Genomic DNA, 19,756 nt, shown 5'->3' with positions numbered 1-19,756 from the left:
ACAGTGACAACAAGAGCCCTTCATCCCTTCACCTTGACACTTGCTGGATGTTGCACTGGTGCTTCACCAGCTGTGTCATGTTAGTGAGGAGGTCTTGCACCTCTAGGATCTTGACTAGAGCCCTGTCCTTGGCCATCAAGCTGGTGCTGAAGGCATTGAACCAGTGTTGGCTGTCAAAGGGGTTGCAGTCCAGAGCGGCAAAGAGGGCAGCCTGCTCCAGGAGTAATGCTGCCATGGTAAAGCAGGAGTAGTGCTTGTACCCGGCCTTGTTGCTGGGCTTGGGGTTGGCGGCGTTGCGGCTGGGCTGATCGCACACCTCCTTGGCATGCAGCGCCTTCTCGAAGAGGAACTTGAAGATCTTGATTGTGTTGGCAGCCTCGTTGAAGAAGAAGACGGGGAAGCAGTCCCTGTTGCAGCGGATGTGCAGACTGGGGTGAGCAGATAGGAATGGCTCCATGTACTCCGAAACGAAGGCGCTGATCCTGTCCCTGACCCGGAGCCACTCCTGCCCAAACTTGGTTGTCGGGCCAGAGTAGATAGTCTTGGGCAGGGTCGAGTGCTCCAGGGGTGGTTCAGAGCCTTCTGCCTGCTCCAGGCTGATGCGCTCCAGAAGGTCCATCTTGCCAGCTAGGATTGACCTGCTTGGCATATCCTCAAGGCCTGTGCTGCCATGGGGCCTGTAGATGTTGCCAAGCAACTTTTCAAGTCAGGTGTCCTTGGGCCTTGACAGCTCCCTCTGCTCCATCTTGAGCCAGCAGCTGCAGCAGAACCCTGGCATAGAAGACAGCATTTCAAGCTGACATTAGTTCTGAGACAAGGCCAAGCCTTTGGCGGCAGTGACTGCAACATACAAGGGCCCTCAGTCAAGGCTGCCACATCAGAGGGCACCACTCACTTTGGCTTCTCATTGCATCTACCTTGGAGAGCTCTTTACATGAACGACAGCACACAGGCTGTGAGCCAACTTGGGTGTAGCCAGCTGCAGGCTCCATCCTTGAGCCTCCAGCTTGGAGCAACTCTCCTTTGTACACTTGCTTCCAGACCTCTGAAAAGATCTGCGCATATGGGTGCTGCTTCTGGTGCAGCCCAATGTGGCGTTGCAGAAGCCTGGCTGCTGCTTCAGCCAACAGTCTGTTGTTGAAGTGCACCTTCTTGCTTGCAGCCTTTGTATTGGCCCTCTTGTTCCCAATGAGATGCAAGCCTGTGGCTTGAATGATCCAATATGTATAGGTCTTGTCCCCCTTCTCCTCTGACCTCTCATAAATGTGCAGCAAGACATTGCTGACTCTCCTCAGGAACAGCTCTCCCAATGTGCTGGTCTTGCTGCTCTTAGGGTTCAGCAAAGGGCTGCTCTGTTGTGGTAGAGCAGCAAGGGGCATTGGTGTTGTGGATGAGTCATCTTGCCACACCTCTCACTCATCAGGAGCCCCTCTGGCAGCTCGCTGGGCCAGGCAGTTGCCTGACCCCGTCTGGCAGCTCACTGGGCCAGGCACTCATGAAGAGCAGCTGCGCATGGTGCCAGGGCCTCCTTCTTCTTGAAGCTCTGTTTTGTAGACTTGAGCACGCACCTTGGAAAACATTTGAAGGTATGAACGGTGCTGCCAGTGCTTCAGGACATGCTCCCTGAGCAGCTCTGCAGCCTTCTTGGCGCTTGACTTGAAGGTGAAATGCATCTTTCGGCTTGAAGACTTGGTGTTGGTCCTCTTGTTGCCGCTGAGATGCAGTCTTTTTGTTTGTACAATCCAGTACTTGTATGTGTGTCCCCCATAGCTGTAAACAGCCTGGTTGACCTTGACTTTCAGGCCAATTGTTGTGGTGAGGAAGGGCTCAAAGGGACTAGAGTGGTTCCACTGATGCTGCTATGGCCAATACTGCTGGGAGCCAGACCAGCTTGATGGCATCATATCTCCCTCATCTCCTTTGTTTGGTGGATTGATGGCAGTGTTAAGAGTCCAGTGGCAGGAGCAGCTGACAGACTGGGGATCAAGACTGATGGACAACACAGCAGCTGAAGACCCAAGCCATGGGCTGCCCAAGCCCCTCCAGATCCACAAATTTCCAATGTGTGTGTGTAGACAAATGCACACAATATTCATGATGTCAAGGGGGCCTGGGTGGCAGATGCTCTTCCCTTGTTCATTGAGGAGAATGCAAACTTCAAGGACCGCTTGCATTGCATCATCAGCAGAAGATGGAACGAGCTTGCAAGCAATCGAATGCCTGCCACATTGGTGTGTGAAGACTGTCTGCACCTCAAGGTCCGCTCTTTCAAGATGGTCAATGCCAACCCGCTTGACCCTGGAACTCGACCAACGACCTCCTGCACATCGTGCTACAAGCGCAAGAAGCCGTGTCGCCCTACTGCAGAGCCTGGGGCAGGCTGCACGTGTACCGGTGAGGCAGAGGAGGAAGACCTGCCTCGGGAGCATCAGGAGATGCCCCTCAAGGCCCATACTTATGGAAGGGCAGGTATCCAGGCCTGGGATTCCTCCGTTCAGACCATCGAAGAAGTCCTCCAAGAGGTTCTTGAAGCCAATTGTCTAGGTGTCCTTGATGAAGTCTACAAGACCATCTTGAGCATCAACAATAAGAGGCCATGATCAGCCTCATGGTGCCACCTTTCCAGACAACTTTGTAGACCTTGATGGACTGCAAACAGACAACACAGCAGCTAACTCACCATGTTATGCAGCTGTGGTTTCCAAGGATGGGCTGCCCAAGCTCCTCTGGATTGGCTGGAAGGTCTAGGTTCATTACTGCTGCTTCATCCCTTGGGCATCTCCTTGCTTCCAACTATCAACAGCTCATGCTATCAGTACAGCTCATGCTGTCAGTACAGCTCAGGCCATTGGTGCAATCCATCAGGCACCTCCTTGCAGGCCCTTGAACAGACAAGGCAACAGATGTTAGGTTGATCTGCAAGGCAACATGTGAACCTGGCCCTCCCCTTCCTGCAAGGACTCAGACCATGTGCAGGACCAGGCCATTGTCATCAGTCTTGCATTGCGCTGGTGCCATGGCTAACTCCATGACCTTGGCAGAAGAGTCAGACTGCTGCAGTCAGCTGTTGAGATGCATAGCTGCAGCAGCTTTGGCAAAATCCTTGCTGCTTCATGTCGCCGGGTTCAGCGCTGGGCGTCCTGTCCAGGCGCGCTGCTGCAACTCTATGACAGCAGCCCTTTGAAATTTTCAGGCCGCCGCTGATCGAGACCGGGCCCAACCGAAAAAAGTCAGAACAGACGCGTCATTCGAAAAAGCTGCTTGCTGCTGCCACATGGAGCAACTCCCATCGCAAGGCGCTCTGACCGAAAAAGGGGTTCACGGCGAAAGCGACGAAGTCGCTCGAGCCCGTGACAGCACGCACACACAAGGGGGTCGAGATGATGAAGAAAGGTTGTACTTTTCTGGATCGAGAGACCTGTACGGAAAACATCGATCGAGGAGCGCAAGTCACCGAGGCAGCAGGTCGACGAAGTGGAGACTACGACGAGAGCTGTGGATACAACGGCGAACAATACAGGGGGGGATGACTCGCTTCACTCCGCCAGCGAGACAAGGCGGGCAGGGACTGGGATCCGCACGGGAGAGGGTACCGCGCGATGGGCAGGCAAGGAAGCGCCTGGTGGCCGCGAAGGCTGCACCGTTTACTTCTTCTTAGCCGCCTTCTCTGCGGCCTTGGTGGTCTTGCCACCCTTGGCAGTCTTGTCGACCGACTTGATGACGCCGACGGCGACCGTCTGGCGCATGTCGCGGACGGCGAAGCGGCCGAGGGGGGGGTACTCGTTGAACGACTCGACGCACATGGGCTTGGTGGGGATCATCTTGACCATGGCGGCGTCGCCGGACTTGATGAACTTGGGGGCGGTCTCGACGGACTTGCCGGTACGGCGGTCGATCTTCTCGAGGATCTCGGAGAACTTGCAGGCGATGTGGGCGGTGTGGCAGTCGAGGACGGGGGCGTAGCCGTTGCCGATCTGGCCGGGGTGGTTCATGACGATGACCTGGGCGTTGAACGAGGCGGCCTCCATGGCGGGGTCGTTCTTGGAGTCGGAGGCGACGTTGCCGCGGCGGATGTCCTTGACCGAGACGTTCTTGACGTTGAAGCCGACGTTGTCACCGGGGAGACCCTCGGGGAGCTGCTCGTGGTGCATCTCGACCGACTTGACTTCGGTGGTGACGTTCGAGGGGGCGAACGTGACAATCATGCCGGGCTTGATGACACCGGTCTCGACACGGCCGACGGGCACCGTTCCGATACCGCCGATCTTGTAGACGTCCTGGAGGGGAAGACGGAGGGGCTTGTCGGTGGGGCGCGACGGGGGCTCGATGGCGTCGATGGCGTCGAGGAGCGTCTTGCCGGTCGACTTGCCCGACTTGGTCTCCTTCTCCCAACCCTTGTACCAGGGCATCTGGGTGGTGGGCTCGATCATGTTGTCGCCGTGCCAGCCCGAGATGGGGACGAAGGCGACAGTCTTGGGGTTGTAGCCGACCTTCTTGATGAAGTTCGACGTCTCCTTGATGATCTCGTTGAAACGGTCCTCAGAGTACTTGGTCGTGTCCATCTTGTTGACGGCGACGATGAGCTGGCGGACACCGAGGGTGAAGGCGAGCAGGGCGTGCTCACGGGTCTGGCCGTCCTTGGAGATACCAGCCTCGAACTCACCGGTACCACCGGCGATGATGAGGATGGCGCAGTCAGCCTGCGAGGTACCAGTGATCATGTTCTTGATGAAGTCACGGTGGCCGGGGGCGTCGATGACGGTGACCATGTACTTGGGGGTCTCGAACTTCCAGAGAGCAATGTCGATGGTGATACCACGCTCACGCTCAGCCTTCAGCTTGTCGAGGACCCAGGCGTACTTGAACGAGCCCTTGCCAAGCTCGGCGGCCTCCTTCTCGAACTTCTCGACGGTACGCTTGTCGATACCACCGCACTTGTAGATAAGGTGACCGGTGGTGGTCGACTTGCCGGAGTCGACGTGTCCGATGACGACGACGTTAACCTGTGGTGGGCGGTGGGCGAGAGGGGAGGCAAGGCGAGGGTCAGCTACCGTTTCCATAGCGGTGAAGAATATGTTCATGGCCTCGAGCCAGCAGGCCCAGCGACCTTGCCAAACAGCATCCAGGGTGCCAACACCACCACCACCACCAGCATGCATCAGACCAGCGCTGGCAAGTCCAGGCACCAAAGCCGCCTCTCGAGCGAGCCCGAGACGACGATGGCGGCGGCTGATCGCAGCTGCTGGGGATGACGAACGTCGATGTCCGGTGGCGCCGAGGTCGAGAGAGAGGTGTCGACACTTACGTGAAGCTTCTCCTTTCCCATGATGAATGATGTGTGAGGGTGTGATACGAAAGATGGATGGGGAAGAGAGGGAAGGAAGAAGCGTGGGCGGAGAGGGGGGCTTTATTGGCTGCGAGGGCGGGTGGGGGGGGGGGGGGGGGGGCGAGGCCCAGTCGAGGCGGCGGCGGGCGACGACTGCTGGGCCGCACCAGCAGAGGGAAAAAATTTGCTCGAGCGGGCAGTTCGTCGCACTCGGCCTGCGTGGCGAGGTGGCCAGCCAGCGAATCACGTTGCCAGGCCTTGGAATACAACCGAAGTCGGGCGCAAGGTCCAGGCGTCGGCTTGAAATGGGCCGGGATCGGGGCACTACAACGGCCTGTAATCGTCGCTGCCCGAGCAGTACAAAGAGGCCGCTCGCTAAGGGCCTAGGGCCTGGAAGCAAGGCGGGATGACGGTCTTTGCGGCGCTGGCGGTCCCGGCTGATCGCCCAAAGCGGCGGCAAACTTGGCTGGCAATATCGCTATTCAAATGGATGCTGCGGCATTCTCCCTAGCCCGTGTGCTGGTCCAATACAACTTGCCTGCCCCCCCACCCAACCAAGTGATTTCAAACCTGGAAGGAATTTCGAGCCTGCAGATGCAGGATCTGAACTTCTTCCGCGCGTCCCGACCTCAGCTCGCCCCTTTGCCCCTGGCGGTCTGGGCACCTTAGCTTGCTTGCTGATTCTCCCCTGCGACCGGCCCGACTCTTCATCAGGCCTCTCCTCGACTGGCCGCCCTCTGGATGGCAGCGGAGGCCGGCGCACAGGCCTTGAGCCAGGCAGCCAGGCATGATTTCGAACTCCGTCATCCTGCGAGCCAGACCGGGCAGGGCGGCGTGGCGTGTGACGTCCTGCAGCAGAGACTTCGAGCGATCTGGAAGAACTGGGAAGTTTGCCACACACAGCATCGCGCTGCCACTAATGCCAGCGAGACGTTCTCGCCTCCCGGCACAGGCCGGTGGCGTTGCCATGATCGCCTCGGTCGGCGGGCCTGACGAGCTGGCACCAGCAGGAGCCTTCGGGCGTGTGTGTCTGCCACCTGGAGCTGTTGTAGTCGCCGGCGAAATTGGCTTAGGCCGGCGATGAGCAGCCGCCGAAAGCGTCAGCCTTGTGACCCCCTCTTGCCTGGCCCGGGCATGCGAGTCCGTCCGTGTGTGCGTCTGGGCGAGCGTGACAGGAATGCACGCCTGCGGGCACCAGCAGGCCCTCCATCCTATGGGGTCGCGAGACTGTTGTCAACTTCTACAGATCGTCCGCGCCGTACGTTCATCCTCGAGGCGCAGATAATGGCCGCCCAGAGGACTCTGGTCTCTGATGAAGACACCTTGCGGTCTAGACCGAGGCGTGTCTCTCGACCTAGCGCGCGGGCGGATGGCTCAATCGTTAGGTGGAAATGGGTTCAAGCGGTTACACAAGTACAGGCTAGGACTGTTGCACGCAGAGGCCTTGGACGAGGGGGCGTCGCCGAGAGTCGCCAGGCTCAAGCCGAGAAAATGAAGGGAAAAGTCAACACGAAAATCGAGACAGCGCGGCTGAGCCTCGACGCCTGTGCTACGCCTCATCGCCGTCGTCCCACAGGTCATCGTCGTCGGCATCGCCATCGTCGTCCCCGTCATCGTCCCCGTCCGCGCCTGCACCGCCTACGCTCCTGTCCTGATCCGCATCGCCAGGTGTATCGACCTCCATGGGCACCGGCGCGACAGACGCAGTGGCCGATCGACTGGCGGGAAAGGCGGGTGGCGGCATGCTCGGACGGGCGGCAGGCGCCGCTCTTTGCTGCCTCTCGGGCGAGCCCGATGCGAACGCACGGCCGCCATCTTCTGCGCCTGGAGTGGCGCTGGTGACGCCCACTGTGGGGACGCCCGGTGGCACGTCTTGCGGCGTCGAGCCATGCTGCTGCTGCTGCTGCTGTTGCTCCGCCGCCGCCGCCTCCTCCTCGGCCGCGGCGGCGGCAGCTTTGGCCTCCTTTTTCTCGCGACGCGCCTGCTTGACGTCCGCGAGTTGGCCGCGCTTGATGTCCCTCTCGGTCGTCAGCCTTCGTAGCGCCTGCTGGTGCCGGCTCTGCATGTGCGTAATGTAGACGACGGTCACAAACACGGACCTGGCTGTCAGTGGTCGCTCGCGAGACACAAAGCCCCCCAGCGCCAACAAGACTCACCTTGATGATCATGTTCATCGTGCTGTCGACGTCGGCCTGCTTCCTGCGGACGAGCGCCTCGATCTCCCGGCACTCGGCTTCGAGCTGCGCCTCTCGAACGCGGGCCTCCTTCTCGTCATCGTTCTCGTCCTCGTCGCCCTCCTCTTCGTCATCGTCGTCCCCATCGTCGTCGTCCTCGTCGTCCCAGAGGTCCTCCTGGTCGCTGGCACGGCTCTGCGCCTCGCTGCCGGCCCAGCGCGCCGACTCTGCATCATCCTCCTCCTCGAGCGCAGCGTCCAGCTCAGCCGCGAGGTCCTCGTCGACGTCGTCCTCATCGTCGTAGCCATCGCCGCCGTGCCTCGCCTCGCGATCGTAGTCGCCCATCTGCGAGCCGTCGACCTCCTCGCCCTCGCCGAACTGAGTCGCCTCGTCGTCCGAGCCCACGGGCCGAGGTGTGTCGGCGACGGAAGTGGCTCCGGCGACTGAAGCCGAGACGGATCGGCCGTCGTCATCGTCTTCCTCGCCCGCCGCATCGGCGTCCTCCTCGTCCTCGAGATCCGGCGGCAGGCCGTTGGCCGCGTCAAAGATCTCGTATTCGACCTGCTCCGCCTTCTTGTCCTCCTTGAGCAGGCGCTCGACCTCCTTCTCGACGGTCTCGATGGCTCTCCTCGGCGCGCGCTTGCGGAAGCGGCGTTTCCGGGCCCACTTCATCGGGGGTGTGATGCCATGCGGGTAGATAAAGTCGTTGATGTCAAAGCCTCTGCCGGAAGAGGACCCCGAGGCCTGCGTCTCGTCCTGAATCTGGTCCTCGATCAGCAGCATCTGCGAAATGTCCGAGATCTTGAAGAATTGACGATTGTCGAGCGTCTTGTGCGACTCGACGATCGAAGGCAGATCCACCAATTTCGCCGAGAACAGCGCATCACCGGCGTGGAAGACGGCGCGACGAGAGTCTGTTACGGTCAAGGGCGCCAGAGTTTGGCAGGGAAAGAGGACGCGCGGTCAGAGCGACGATGCAAGGCCGGTGGACGATGTCGGAGCGCGGTGCGTGTACCCACCCTTGAACTTGAACCACACGTCGTCGCCGATCTGTCGTTTCGCAACGGCCTCTCGCAGCTTGTCGCACTGAGGACCCTCTGGCATCCGCAGTATCAGCTGCTCCTCGAAAGCCAGGCCCTCGCCCGTCTCGTCATCTTCGCTGTCGAGCTCGCGATCAAAGCCCTGCATGTACGGCTTCGTCTTGGGCCCTTGACCCAGCCCTCCGGCTGCGCCACCGGCCTGACGCATCTTGAGCTTGATCTGCGGCCGATTCCCCGTCGGAGTGCGCGTGGAACGCTGACCTCGTCCGCCATGCTCCCAAGCCCCGGGAGAGTTCTCGCGAGCCTGCAGCGACTTGGCCGATGGGCGTACGGAGCGGCGCGGGCGTACCTGCCTCCCAGGGCCCGAATGGCTCGGGCCGGCGCTCGGAGATGCCTCTCCGGCGACCGGCGAGTCTCCGGACGGGACTCGAGGTGGCAGGGATGGCGGAGGCATCGCCTGCGCCGCCGGTTGTTGGTCGTCCATGTTGGATACGGGCGAATCGCGGCGCTAGGGGCGGGGCCGTCGGACAATGCTGCGGATGCTACCGGCCGCCTTGCCTTTTCCCTTGATGGTCGAGAGTTGCAGAAAGCAGGACAGTCTCGGGAGCCGGCGCTCTCGAGAGATCGCAGAGGTCTTGCTGCCAGGGAAGCGTGGCAACTGTGGTGAAGGCGAAGGATGGAGGAAGGCGGATGGAGGTGGTTGGCGAGGCTCACTCAAAGGCTCACGACCAAGGAAAGAGCCCAAAGGGTCCACCCGAAGAGCGGTGTGGAGCTGCCTCGACCGCGGGCCGGGCCCGACCTGACCCCAACCCGAAATCCGGTCTTTGACGCCTGTGGCCTCTCGAGCCCCGCACTTGCCGTCTGGTCCATCCCGTTCACGTCGACTGCTGCCTCGGCGTCGCCTCAGGGGTCATCACACGGTCTTGCAGGCAGTCCAAAGTACGAGGCAAGCATCGCTCTGCCCGTTCAAAGGGTAGCTCTGCCTCTGCTGCGGCCGCCACCTTGGACCAAACGCGTGCGGTCGTCTACCCGACCAGCTTGTCATCATGCCGGCCCGTCGCAACGATGTGCTAGGGTACGGCTCAGTTTCTTGGCGGGTGTCTCCACAGTCACACACACCAGCAGGGCAGGACCGGCTCCTATCAGGCGAGACTGTGGTGCGAGAACCCTTGGCTTTTTGATTTTAGCTGCAACTCGCCTCTTCGCCACCACAACTATATAGCGAGTAGTGCACGGGCGGACACGGGTGTGGTCAGACTCCCCGGGGCCCGCATGCGAGGCAGCGAAGGAAGGAGAGGCAGCAAACGGGGGCTCCCCCTTCCCGACGTCGAGTGGGTTAGGCTCGAGAATCTTCAGAGGGTCGTCCGAGATCGGAAGGGGGAAAGAAAGGAGCGCGGATCGCTCGGTGCCAGTCGGAACAGCGTCATCGCGTCAGCCGGCCCGGTCGGAGCGGCACCGATGCGGCATCAACGGCAAGGTGCGGGTGGCGTGTGTGCGGTGCGTGATGTACATTGAGGATTTTGTGGGCATATCATGGTGTGGTGTGGTTCACCATAGTCGGGACAAGGTCGAGGGAAGGCGAGCCGGGCGGCAAGGGCAAGGCGGTCAAGAGGGGACCAGCTTAGGCCTCCTCGGCGCGGACACGGGCACCAGCGTTGGTGACCTTGATGCCGAGGACCTTGGCCTTCTCGAGGATCTCGATGCGCTTCTTGCTGCTGACGTTGTGAGCGATCTCGGCAGCGTACGAGTTGTTGTGCCTGCAGAGCGAAACGAAAGCATCGGCGAAAGGCAGGCGCTCACACGTCAGCTGCGGACGTCCCACCTCGACGGGCGCGGCGTGAAGGCATCCTTCGTCCTGCTCGGGACACGATGACTCACATGAGGAGGAGCTCAACGTCCTTGACGTTGGAGACGACGAATCGTCGGTAGCCGTTGGGCATGAGGTGACGCGTCTTCTTGTTGGAGCCGTAGCCGATCTTGGGCATGGCAATGGTGCCCCTGAATCGGCGACGAACGCACGAGTCGATACCCTTGGGCTTCCTCCATGACTCGCCGACACGGTGGTAGCGGTCCGAGTGGTGGCGCTTAAAGGCCTTGGTCCTCTTCTTGACAATCGGGATCTTAGTGGCGGCCATCTTGACAACTGTAGCGAGGTGACGCGGGTGGATGGACGAACGAGAGAAGCGAGCGGCGGAGGAGGTGGTCGGAGGGCGGTCGGTTCGAAGGCGACGTGGGTTGGATGGTCGAAGATCGAGGTTGGAGAAACGAAACCAGTTTGTCAGTTTTGCGCTTTCCTGGAGCCGCTGAGACGGTCGCGCGCATCGACACCAGAGTCCAGCTCAACCCTCCTGGTCCTCCTGCAACACTTCGGCAACGTGGGCCCGCAAGGCAAAGGCCTCTTCCTGATCGGACTGAACTGCACCGCCATGAGCCCCCATGGTCCAGCCGAAGATCGAGTGCCGCTCCGGTTGTAGCGGCAAGAATGCATCGCTTCCAAGAGTCATCGGAAGGGCGCTCCTCGAGGATTACGGACTCGATGTCCGATGCAAAGGGTGTGTGTGGATCGCGGGATGCCGGTGTCCACGCCCGGTCGAAGCGGACCGCAACAAGTGAATGGAGCTGGCGATCCGGGATATCGTCGCGGGACGGCGCTTCGGCGGCCAACATGGTAGTGTCATGTGGCTTTGTCCTCGCCACCGTCGTCAGGTTGTCGAAGGTGCAGTAGTCGTCGGTCGAGAATGTCGAGGTCGAACCGCTGTCGGTACCGGCCAGTGGTACCATCCTTCCTTCCCGCCGATACCATCGTCCAATCTCCATTCCAGCTGTCCGGAGCTCTGGTGTCGACGTACGAGCATGGCTCCAGCTACGGCGGATGCGGCGACACTTACCTTGCTTGAGGGTGCTGATGGTGGTGTAGCAACGGTTTGATCGTCTCGGACGTGCCCATGGCCAGCCCCGACTCGCTCTCCCACCTCCTGCCCGCCTCAGGCCCCGCTGGCGCCTCTCTCTCCATACACCCAGCCCCAGCCCTGCCAGCCCCAGCCTGGCGGGCTGGCGGTCTGGCTGGGGCTGCCTGGCTGACGGGCAGGCTAGCCCACCGTCGGGGCCGGGGATGCCACCGGGTGTCGCCCCTCTGCCAGAATTTCGCCTGCGGACCCTGGCCTGTAGCCTCTGGCGCCCAGACGAGAAAATGCCCACGACGGCCGAAATTTTACAGTTCCTCACGTGCACTGGCTGACAGCCTGGCGAGCCTCACGCCCCAAGTTCGAGGCAAGAGAAAAATCGGCAAAGGGCCGGCCGCGCTGGGTTCGGTAGCGAGCTTCTGGGCAGGCGGTGCGGAGGCAGCCCCACTAAGCTAGGCTTGGTTGGCCTGGCCTCCAATCAGCCAAGGCAGCGGAAGCAGGCCAAACGCTGCCGCCGCTGCCCGCCCGGCCGCCCGCCCGCTCGCCGAAACGCTCGCGCTCGTCACCACCTCACCACTTCTGTCACCCGCCTCCCCCCTACCCTCCCCTTCACCCCGTCAAGCATATCATCAAGGTACGGTATCAGCGGCACTGCGAACCGACATTCGTTCCGGGATCATGGCGCCCTGTAGCATCGATACCGCTCTGGCGTCGATATCGCCTCCGCCGACCGACAACGACATTGCCGACCCTCGCCCACCGCCGAACCTCCGACTGATGAGCAACAACATGACGATCGACGTTTGCCGTCAGACGGCCTCCATCGCTTCTCAGGCGATGTTCTGCTCGAACACTTCAGCCGCCGCCGCCATGCTCTTTTCCATTGCGATCGGAAAGCCCTCCTGGCGGCCCGGCGACGCATGGTCCAGTCTAGGCGGATCGAAGCCGGCAGGGTAGCGAGATCGGTGCAGGATGCCCGTCAGACCTCTGGAACGGCGGATTCACCCGTCTTAGGGCGAGCACTCGGTGGCGCAGGATCGGACACGGACAGAAACGTCGAAGGAATCGGCAGACATGGGAAGGGAATGGCCAGGAGAGGACGCATTGTCCATTCCGACACAATCTTCTGGCGCTCGATGACCTCCATGCCGTCTCTGAGAGCGGCAGCAGGAATGGCGGAGGCAGGCTCCGGTGTTCGGCGTGGAGGCGACAACCTTTGCACTAATCTCGACCCGACAAAGGTCCAACTCGACTCGACAGCAATGCGACAGCGACACGACAGCGGCACGACAGCGAATCGACTCGATGCTACAGCGGCCCAGCCATGATCTTACTTCCGGATCGAAAGCGCAAGGAACCCGACGGCATCGGAACTGACACTTTCCGCCTGCTCCTGAACTCCCTTACACCATCCTGCCGCCCACCTCACAGATGTCTCTTCAGCAGAGCAAGCCTTACCTCGTCGACGGCAAGGGTCACCTCCTTGGCCGTCTTGCTTCGGTCCTCGCCAAGCAGATCCTCTCCGGCCAGAAGGTCACCGTCGTTCGATGCGAGCTCATCAACGTTTCGGGCTCCTTCTTCCGCAACAAGGTGAGTGCCGCCGCGCCTCGCGAGCTGTCGCTCGTTTGAAGTCGAGCCTTGGGCGCACGGTTCCTCGTGGGGACATCGCCTGACGTTGCAGTCCCTTTTCCTCTTGATCCCCCATACGCCAACCTTGCCAACAGCTGCGCTACCACGCGTACCTCAACAAGAGGCACCTGGTCAACCCGACCAAGTCCGGCCCCTTCCACGAGCGTGCCCCTTCGCGCATCCTCTACAAGGCCGTCCGCGGAATGGTCCCCCACAAGACTGCACGCGGTGCCGCCGCTCTGCAGCGCCTGAAGCTGTACGAGGGCATGCCGCCGCCGTACGAGCGCCAGAAGAAGATGGTCATCCCCGCCGCTCTCCGGGTCCTCCGACTCAAGCCCGGCCGCAAGTACGCCACCATCAAGAGGATCTCGCACGAGGTCGGCTGGAGCCACCAGGCCACCGTCGACAAGCTCGAGGCCAAGAGGAAGGTCAAGCAGCAGGCCTACTACGAGCGCAAGGTCGCCGCCAACAAGGCGCGCGCCGCTGCCCTCACCGCCAAGGCCGACCAGGTCAAGGACGTCAACGCCAAGCTCCAGGCCCTTGGCCACTAAGCGTCTCGTCTTTGGTTCCTGCCGCGCAATTGTTCCAGAGTCTTCCTCACGGTGACCGTGCTAGTCGGAGGGTCGGCGACGAGGCCACCTCTTGTTCTCTCCGAGGGAGGTGGTAATGGGAGAGCCGTCGTCGCACCAAAAATCACACACATACACACACACGCCAAACACCACACCACACCAAAAGATCGGCCCGAGCTCGACTTGGGCGTCTGAACGGCCGATGGGGGAAGTCGATGCAAGAGGGTCGGACGCGGCGAGGAAGTGGGACCCGGCGTTGTTCGGCTTGCCTCCGGTCGAAGAGCCGCCATAGACGGCGTCTGAGGAGGCGGCGCGAGGAGGCGGCATGAAGGGCTCCCTTTTTGCATGTGGGCCATGCTTTCCTTCTTGGTTGTCGCTCGGATCGGGGTCCTAGACGGCGTCGACCTGCTGTCCGTCTGCTGCGTCGCTTCTCCCTCGTCCCCCCTCTCTTTGCATTATGACCATCCCCTGCAATCCTCAACGCCCCATGTACTTTTCCCGCTCCCTTTTTTCCCTGGTCACGTCGTCGCCCTGGTGCCGTCTCCAGTGGCCCTGGACGCCCCTTACCCCCTGGTCGCCCACATGCAAACATCCAAGATATGAAAAGCCCAATGCCCGTAGCGGGCGTGTGGTTGTCGTGCGCGGGTTGCGATGCTGCCGGCCGTGGCGAGCAGTGCTACCGTTTGAGAGGATGGCTACCATTCAAGGGGAAGGCAGGTGTGAGGGAGGACGGTGGCTGAGACGAGGCAAGGCTTCACCGAGGTCGTGGCTGGCGCAGGCGAGCAGGCGAGACGCGTCGCGCCAAGAGGGATGGAGGGACCCTCTCGAGTAAAGGCCGGGCAACTAGAGAGGCAGGCCTGGCCAGCCGTGCCAAGCGGGGGGAAAAGGCACACGCACCGGGCGGCGGGCGCGCCTAACCTGTTGGACTGCGAAAGAGGTGCGGCGTGTGGGTGCACGGCCTCGTCTGGCACCTGTTGCTTTCGCTTTGTCTCCACCGTCCCATTATTCGCCCTCCCCCCCATCCTCGATTCTTCGTTTCCGCCCACGCTCCAGCGCCGTCAGGCACTCCACCTCTGATCACCGTCACATCTTGACTCTGCGATCACCCACCTTCTCAGCACCGTCGAGCCAGCCATGTCGCTCTACACGCCCGCATCAAAGTCCAAGTCGCGGCGTACCGTCACCACCCAGCCCAACGGGACACCGCTCGCCTCGTCGTCGCACCACCACCACAACCTCCACGGCGGCGGCGGCGGTGCAGGTGGATCCTCGCGGCTCGCGCACCTCGGCAACACGCCGGCCGACCTGACCGACGAGCAGCGGCAGGAGATCAAGGAGGCCTTCGAGCTCTTCGACACCGACAAAGACGGCGCCATCGACTACCACGAGCTCAAGGTCGCAATGAGGGCGCTCGGCTTTGACCTCAAAAAGGCAGAGGTGCTCAAGCTGCTGCGAGACCACGACAAGACGGGCGCCAACGTCATCGAGTGGGACGACTTCAACAAGATCAGTGAGCTTTGTCTCCGGTCGGCAAGACTTCGACGACGCCCCCGGCCGCCTTGCTGACGCTTCCCTGCCTCTCTTCTCCGCTCCCTTTCTTCTGTTGCCCTTGCGCCCTGCTCGCCTGCCCCTGCGCGCCCGCCTGCAGTGTCGGAACGCATCGCATCAAGAGATCCGATGGACGAGATCCGGCGTGCATTTGCCCTCTTTGACGACGACGGCACGGGCAAGATCAGCCTGCGCAACCTCAAGCGCGTGGCAAAGGAACTCGGCGAGTCGCTCGACGACGATGAGCTGTACGTCCATCGCGTCGATCTGCGTCCGGGCCGTCCTTCCCTTTGATCTCTTCGAGCGTCACTGACAAGAGGTTCTCTGCCTACCCTCCCTACCTACCCTCTTGCTGTTTCACCTCGATCCGTTCAATGCACGACGATCGACCGGGAATAGACAAGCAATGATTGACGAGTTTGACCTCGACCAGGACGGCGAGATCAACGAGCAAGAATTCATCCAGATCATGATGGACGACTCCTAGTCCGTCCCTGCGCACGCCATGCCTGGCCGCCCAGCCTTCTCGACCCGATCCGTGGCCCAGGCTCGGCGTTCAACGACCCCGAGCGCACCGGCTGCTGTACCACTATTCACGAACTCTGAACGACGATCGCCTCCGATCCAGCCGGTCCATGCCGCGACATCAGATGGCTGGCCGGCCGTCACAGTCCTCGTCGCAGATCAGCTGCGTGGCTGATTCTGTCCGAGCCCGCCATCATCGTGGGGCCCGACAACGCGGGAGGATGCCGGCCACTATCGTCGATCCAGCACGCTGCGCCCACTTTCCTCCGTCCCTGCCCGCCGACCAGCTCGGGTCGCATGATCGCACACGGCCAACGGGCACCACGCATGCATGAGATGGGATGTTTTTCTTGGAGCGGGCCGACGACAACAGAACGACGGGAGTCTACCATGCTGTTTTCGTTACGGGCAGGAAACAACAGCGCTGCCAAGCTGCCAACGAGCGACTAAGGGGAGGAGGCAGAGAGACGAGGAGGAGGGGTGGAGTGAGATGAGAGGGAGGGAGCAGAGGGGCGGGGGAAACCTTCTACGCCTGCGGAGGCTCCTGCCCCTTGGCCGCCAGCTCGGGCTGGCCAAAGTCCTCGGGCGGCGGCGGCGGCGCGCTGTTCTCGCCCTTGCGCAGCAGCTTGCCCTTCTTGTCGAGGTACTGGTCGGCCTCGTCGGCGCCCTTGAAGGGGCGGACGCCCAGCAGGTTGCGCATGTCCTCGCGCGTGATGACCTCACGCTCGAGGAGGAGCTGCGCCACCTTTTCAACGTCGGCGCGGTGCTTGGTGAGGAGGTCGGTGGTGCGGCGGTGCGCCTCGGCGACCATCTTGCGCACCTCGGAGTCGAGCATCTCGCCCGTCCTCTCCGAGTAGGGCTTGTGCATGCTCTCCTGCTCGGTGCGGTACGAGATCGGCCCGAGCTCCTTGTTCATGCCGTACGAGGCGCAGATCTCAAACGCCATCCGCGTAATCTTGGACAGGTCGTCCTGAGCGCCCGTGGTGATGGTGGTGAAGAAGATCTCCTCGGAGACGCGGCCGCCGAGCGTCATGCACATGCGGTCAATGAGCTGCTCGGTCGAGAAGAGGTAGCGCTCCTTGGGCAGGTACTGGGCGTATCCGAGCGCGCCGACGCCGCGCGGGATGATCGAGACCTTGAGCAGAGGGTCGGCGTGCTCGAGGAACCAGCCGCAGACGGCGTGGCCCGCCTCGTGGTAGGCCACCGTCTTCTTCTCCTCGGGGCTCAGCACACGGCTCTTGCGCTCGAGGCCGGCAATGACCCTCTCGATGGCCTGGTCGAAGTGGTGCTCCTCGATGGCCTCGGCGCCGCCGCGCGCCGCGATGAGCGCCGCCTCGTTGCAGACGTTGGCGACATCGGCGCCGCTGAAGCCGGGCGTCAGCGTCGACAGCTTCTCGGCCAGCAGGTCGAGGTTAGTCGACGAGTGCAGCGTCAGCGGGCGCAGGTGCACCTTGAAGATGTCCTTGCGGCCGGAGATGTCGGGCCGGTCGATGGCAATGTGCCGGTCGAAACGTCCGGGCCGCATCAGCGCAGGGTCGAGCACGTCCGGTCGGTTGGTACCGGCGAGGACGACGACGTGCTCCTCGGTGCCGAAGCCGTCCATCTGGACGAGGAGCTCATTGAGGGTGCTCTCGCGCTCATCGTTGCCGCCAAAGTTGCCGCCCTTGCCACGCGCCTTGCCGATGGCGTCGATCTCGTCGACAAAGATGATGCACGGCGCGTGCTTCTTCGCGTTGGCAAACATGTCACGCACACGCGAGGGTCCGACTCCGACGAACATCTCGACAAACTCGGAGCCGGAGACACTGAGGAAGGGCACGCCGGCCTCGCCAGCAGTGGCCTTGGCCAGCAGCGTCTTACCGGTACCCGGCGGGCCGCTGAGGATGGCACCGCGTGGGATCTTGGCGCCGAGCTTCTCGTACTTCTCGGGCTTCTTGAGGAAGTTGACAAACTCCATGATCTCCTCCTTGGCCTCGTCCATGCCGGCGACGTCGCGGAACTTGGTCTTGACCTCGGTCTCCTGGTTGAACATCTTGGCGCGCGATTTGCCGATGCCGAAGATGCCACCGGGTCCGCCGCCGCCGCCACCACCCATTCCGCCGCCTGCCGCCCGCCGCGTCATCCAGAACAGGAGACCAGCGATGAGGAGCGTCGGGGCGAAGTGGAGCAGCGTCGAGCCCGTCGAGATCTCCTCGTGGTAGGCGACGGGGATGCGCTCGCTGGCGGGGATCTCGAGCTCGCGCTGGGCGTCATCGAGCTTGCGCTCAAACGCCTCGACGGAGCCGACGCTGAACCAGTAGTGGCTCTGACCGCCAGCGGTGGCGGCGCTGCCGCTCTCGCGGCTCGAAGAGGGGTACATCGAGCCGGTCGCGTTCGAATGAAGGTACACCTTGACCTTGCTGCGGTTGACGACCACGAGGCGATCGACGAGGCCCTTGTCAAGGAAGGCGGTGCGGAACTCCTGCCACGTAATCTCTCGGCTGGGAGTTTCGGGCGACGTGAGGCGGTAGATGAGGTAGGTCGAGACGAGAGTGGCGAGGATGGTGTTGGCGTTGATGCGAATCTCGGTGTACTGGCCCTGGGGCCCGCCGGCGCCGCCCTGTGCTCCGCTGCCGGACTTCTTCTTCGGCTTCTTTTCGCCATCGCCGGACTCCTCGGCGTCCGCGCTCGCCTTCTTCTTGTCCGAAGCTGGCGGCTTCTGGTTGCCGCTGTCGAAGAACTCCTTGAGGCTCTCGGGCAGGCCCTTCTTCGCGTCCTCGAGTCCCTTGTTGATCTCCTTCTCTAGCCGCTCCTTGGTATCGTCCTCGTCCTTCTTCTCGGCATCCTTGCTGTCCTTCTTCTCTGGCTGCTTGGAGTCCTTGTCCGACTCGGTGGCGTAGAGGCGTGCGCTGCTTCTCGTCAAAGAGGTCGACAGTGCAGACTGGAGAGCGGTGCGCGATGCAGGATGGGGAGCTCGCGACCGTGAAAGCTGGGTGAGAGTGCGAGAAGCTGATGCCTGACAGAGACCGCTCCGCGAGGTGGAGGCGACCGACGATGCCGATAGGGCGCCGAGGCGCGAGCCCGAGCGGGCCGCAAAGGAGCGCAACATGAGCGTTGCAAGCAGGAGATGGAGAGGGTGATTGCGCGGCAGCGAAACGCAACGCTCGAGGGCAGGCGGAAGCCAGGTGGCGGTCGCGCGTTTGGCACAAAGATGGCTCGAGAGACCCTCGTCAGAAGCGCCGCAGAGATGAACGCCGCTGAAGCTGCTTGAGCAGCAATGAAGGAGGGGTCTGCGGGCGGAAGAGCGAGCCCGAAGAGATAATCTGCCGGAGTAGGCGAGGATAGCTGTAGGTCGAGGGGCGGGTGGTTGTGGTGGTGGTGAGCGATGTGGGTCGATCTCGAGTCGTGAGCCACCGATACCAGGCGGCGCGGTTGAGTGGCTGCTGCCGGTGGCTGGGCTCCTCTCTGCTTGCTTCAGCCAATTCCACGCCTGCTGACGAGGCCATCCCGAAAACCGGGATTTCGGGCGCTGCCCTTAGCTCAGCCCAACCGGCCGCCTGAGGCGAGGCAGCCGGTGCCTTCGGGTCCGGATGATTCGAGCGCGCTCAGCCAGATCACTCGCGGCCTGGCCTGCCTGACTGGGTGGCCTGGCACGCCATCGGTCAGCGCCGCCGCCCAGCCAGGAGGAGGGTCAAGGGTCCCAGCCGCACCTAGCTTGCTCCATCGTGGCCGCGCGCGCCTGGAGGAGCGTGATGGTCTCACAGAAGAGTGTACGTCGGTGCTCATCGCCTTGCGACCCAGAGGCCAGCAGGGGTCGCTGTCGATAGCACCCCGGCGGCTGACCCACCCTTTCGACTCTATCGGCTGAGGCCGTCCCGATTCCAACCTCAATCGGCCAGTCTCCGGCTCCGAAGTGCCTCCCAAATTTCGGGTTGGATCGGACGACGACAGCGGACGAGGCGGCCAAGCGGGCGTGGATGCGCGCAGACGACCGACGCCCTTGCCAGACGCGAGCTTCGAGATGGCTGCGCGCTGATTGGCCGCAGCCTCACCTCGCGGC

The 19,756-nt window shown here is 62.1% G+C and overlaps 7 protein-coding genes across 7 annotated transcripts; 2 read left to right on the top strand and 5 right to left on the bottom strand.

Moving 5' to 3' along the window:
• Positions 1-28: 28 nt before the first annotated feature.
• Positions 29-619, bottom strand: PFL1_01299 (uncharacterized protein; the record flags this gene model as incomplete). The annotated part of the gene is made up of 1 exon (XM_007878802.1): positions 29-619. The coding sequence occupies one exon, from the start codon at positions 617-619 to the stop codon at positions 29-31; it is 591 nt and encodes a 196-aa protein (XP_007876993.1).
• Positions 620-3,644: 3,025 nt separating this feature from the next.
• PFL1_01298 (translation elongation factor EF-1 alpha) lies at positions 3,645-5,326 on the bottom strand (the record flags this gene model as incomplete). The annotated part of the gene is made up of 2 exons (XM_007878801.1): positions 3,645-5,003; positions 5,306-5,326. The coding sequence occupies 2 exons, from the start codon at positions 5,324-5,326 to the stop codon at positions 3,645-3,647; spliced, it is 1,380 nt and encodes a 459-aa protein (XP_007876992.1).
• Positions 5,327-6,875: 1,549 nt separating this feature from the next.
• On the bottom strand, positions 6,876-9,024 carry PFL1_01297 (uncharacterized protein; the record flags this gene model as incomplete). Its single annotated transcript, XM_007878800.1, has 3 exons — positions 6,876-7,385; positions 7,483-8,414; positions 8,520-9,024. 3 exons carry the CDS (start codon positions 9,022-9,024, stop codon positions 6,876-6,878), a joined length of 1,947 nt encoding a protein of 648 aa, XP_007876991.1.
• A 1,137-nt stretch (positions 9,025-10,161) lies between these two features.
• PFL1_01296 (uncharacterized protein) lies at positions 10,162-10,675 on the bottom strand (the record flags this gene model as incomplete). The annotated part of the gene is made up of 2 exons (XM_007878799.1): positions 10,162-10,297; positions 10,419-10,675. The coding sequence occupies 2 exons, from the start codon at positions 10,673-10,675 to the stop codon at positions 10,162-10,164; spliced, it is 393 nt and encodes a 130-aa protein (XP_007876990.1).
• Positions 10,676-12,874: 2,199 nt separating this feature from the next.
• PFL1_01295 (uncharacterized protein) lies at positions 12,875-13,623 on the top strand (the record flags this gene model as incomplete). The annotated part of the gene is made up of 2 exons (XM_007878798.1): positions 12,875-13,033; positions 13,168-13,623. The coding sequence occupies 2 exons, from the start codon at positions 12,875-12,877 to the stop codon at positions 13,621-13,623; spliced, it is 615 nt and encodes a 204-aa protein (XP_007876989.1).
• Positions 13,624-14,778: 1,155 nt separating this feature from the next.
• Positions 14,779-15,679, top strand: PFL1_01294 (uncharacterized protein; the record flags this gene model as incomplete). The annotated part of the gene is made up of 3 exons (XM_007878797.1): positions 14,779-15,154; positions 15,293-15,440; positions 15,592-15,679. The coding sequence occupies 3 exons, from the start codon at positions 14,779-14,781 to the stop codon at positions 15,677-15,679; spliced, it is 612 nt and encodes a 203-aa protein (XP_007876988.1).
• A 564-nt stretch (positions 15,680-16,243) lies between these two features.
• PFL1_01293 (uncharacterized protein) lies at positions 16,244-18,805 on the bottom strand (the record flags this gene model as incomplete). Its single annotated transcript, XM_007878796.1, has 1 exon — positions 16,244-18,805. One exon carries the CDS (start codon positions 18,803-18,805, stop codon positions 16,244-16,246), a length of 2,562 nt encoding a protein of 853 aa, XP_007876987.1.
• Positions 18,806-19,756: the final 951 nt, after the last annotated feature.

Source organism: Pseudozyma flocculosa, assembly GCF_000417875.1.
Source record: "Pseudozyma flocculosa PF-1 unplaced genomic scaffold scaffold00003, whole genome shotgun sequence".
Classification (NCBI taxonomy): domain Eukaryota; kingdom Fungi; phylum Basidiomycota; class Ustilaginomycetes; order Ustilaginales; family Ustilaginaceae; genus Pseudozyma; species Pseudozyma flocculosa.
Note: the sequence above shows the minus strand (reverse complement) of the source record. Positions and strands in the feature narration are given on the sequence as shown.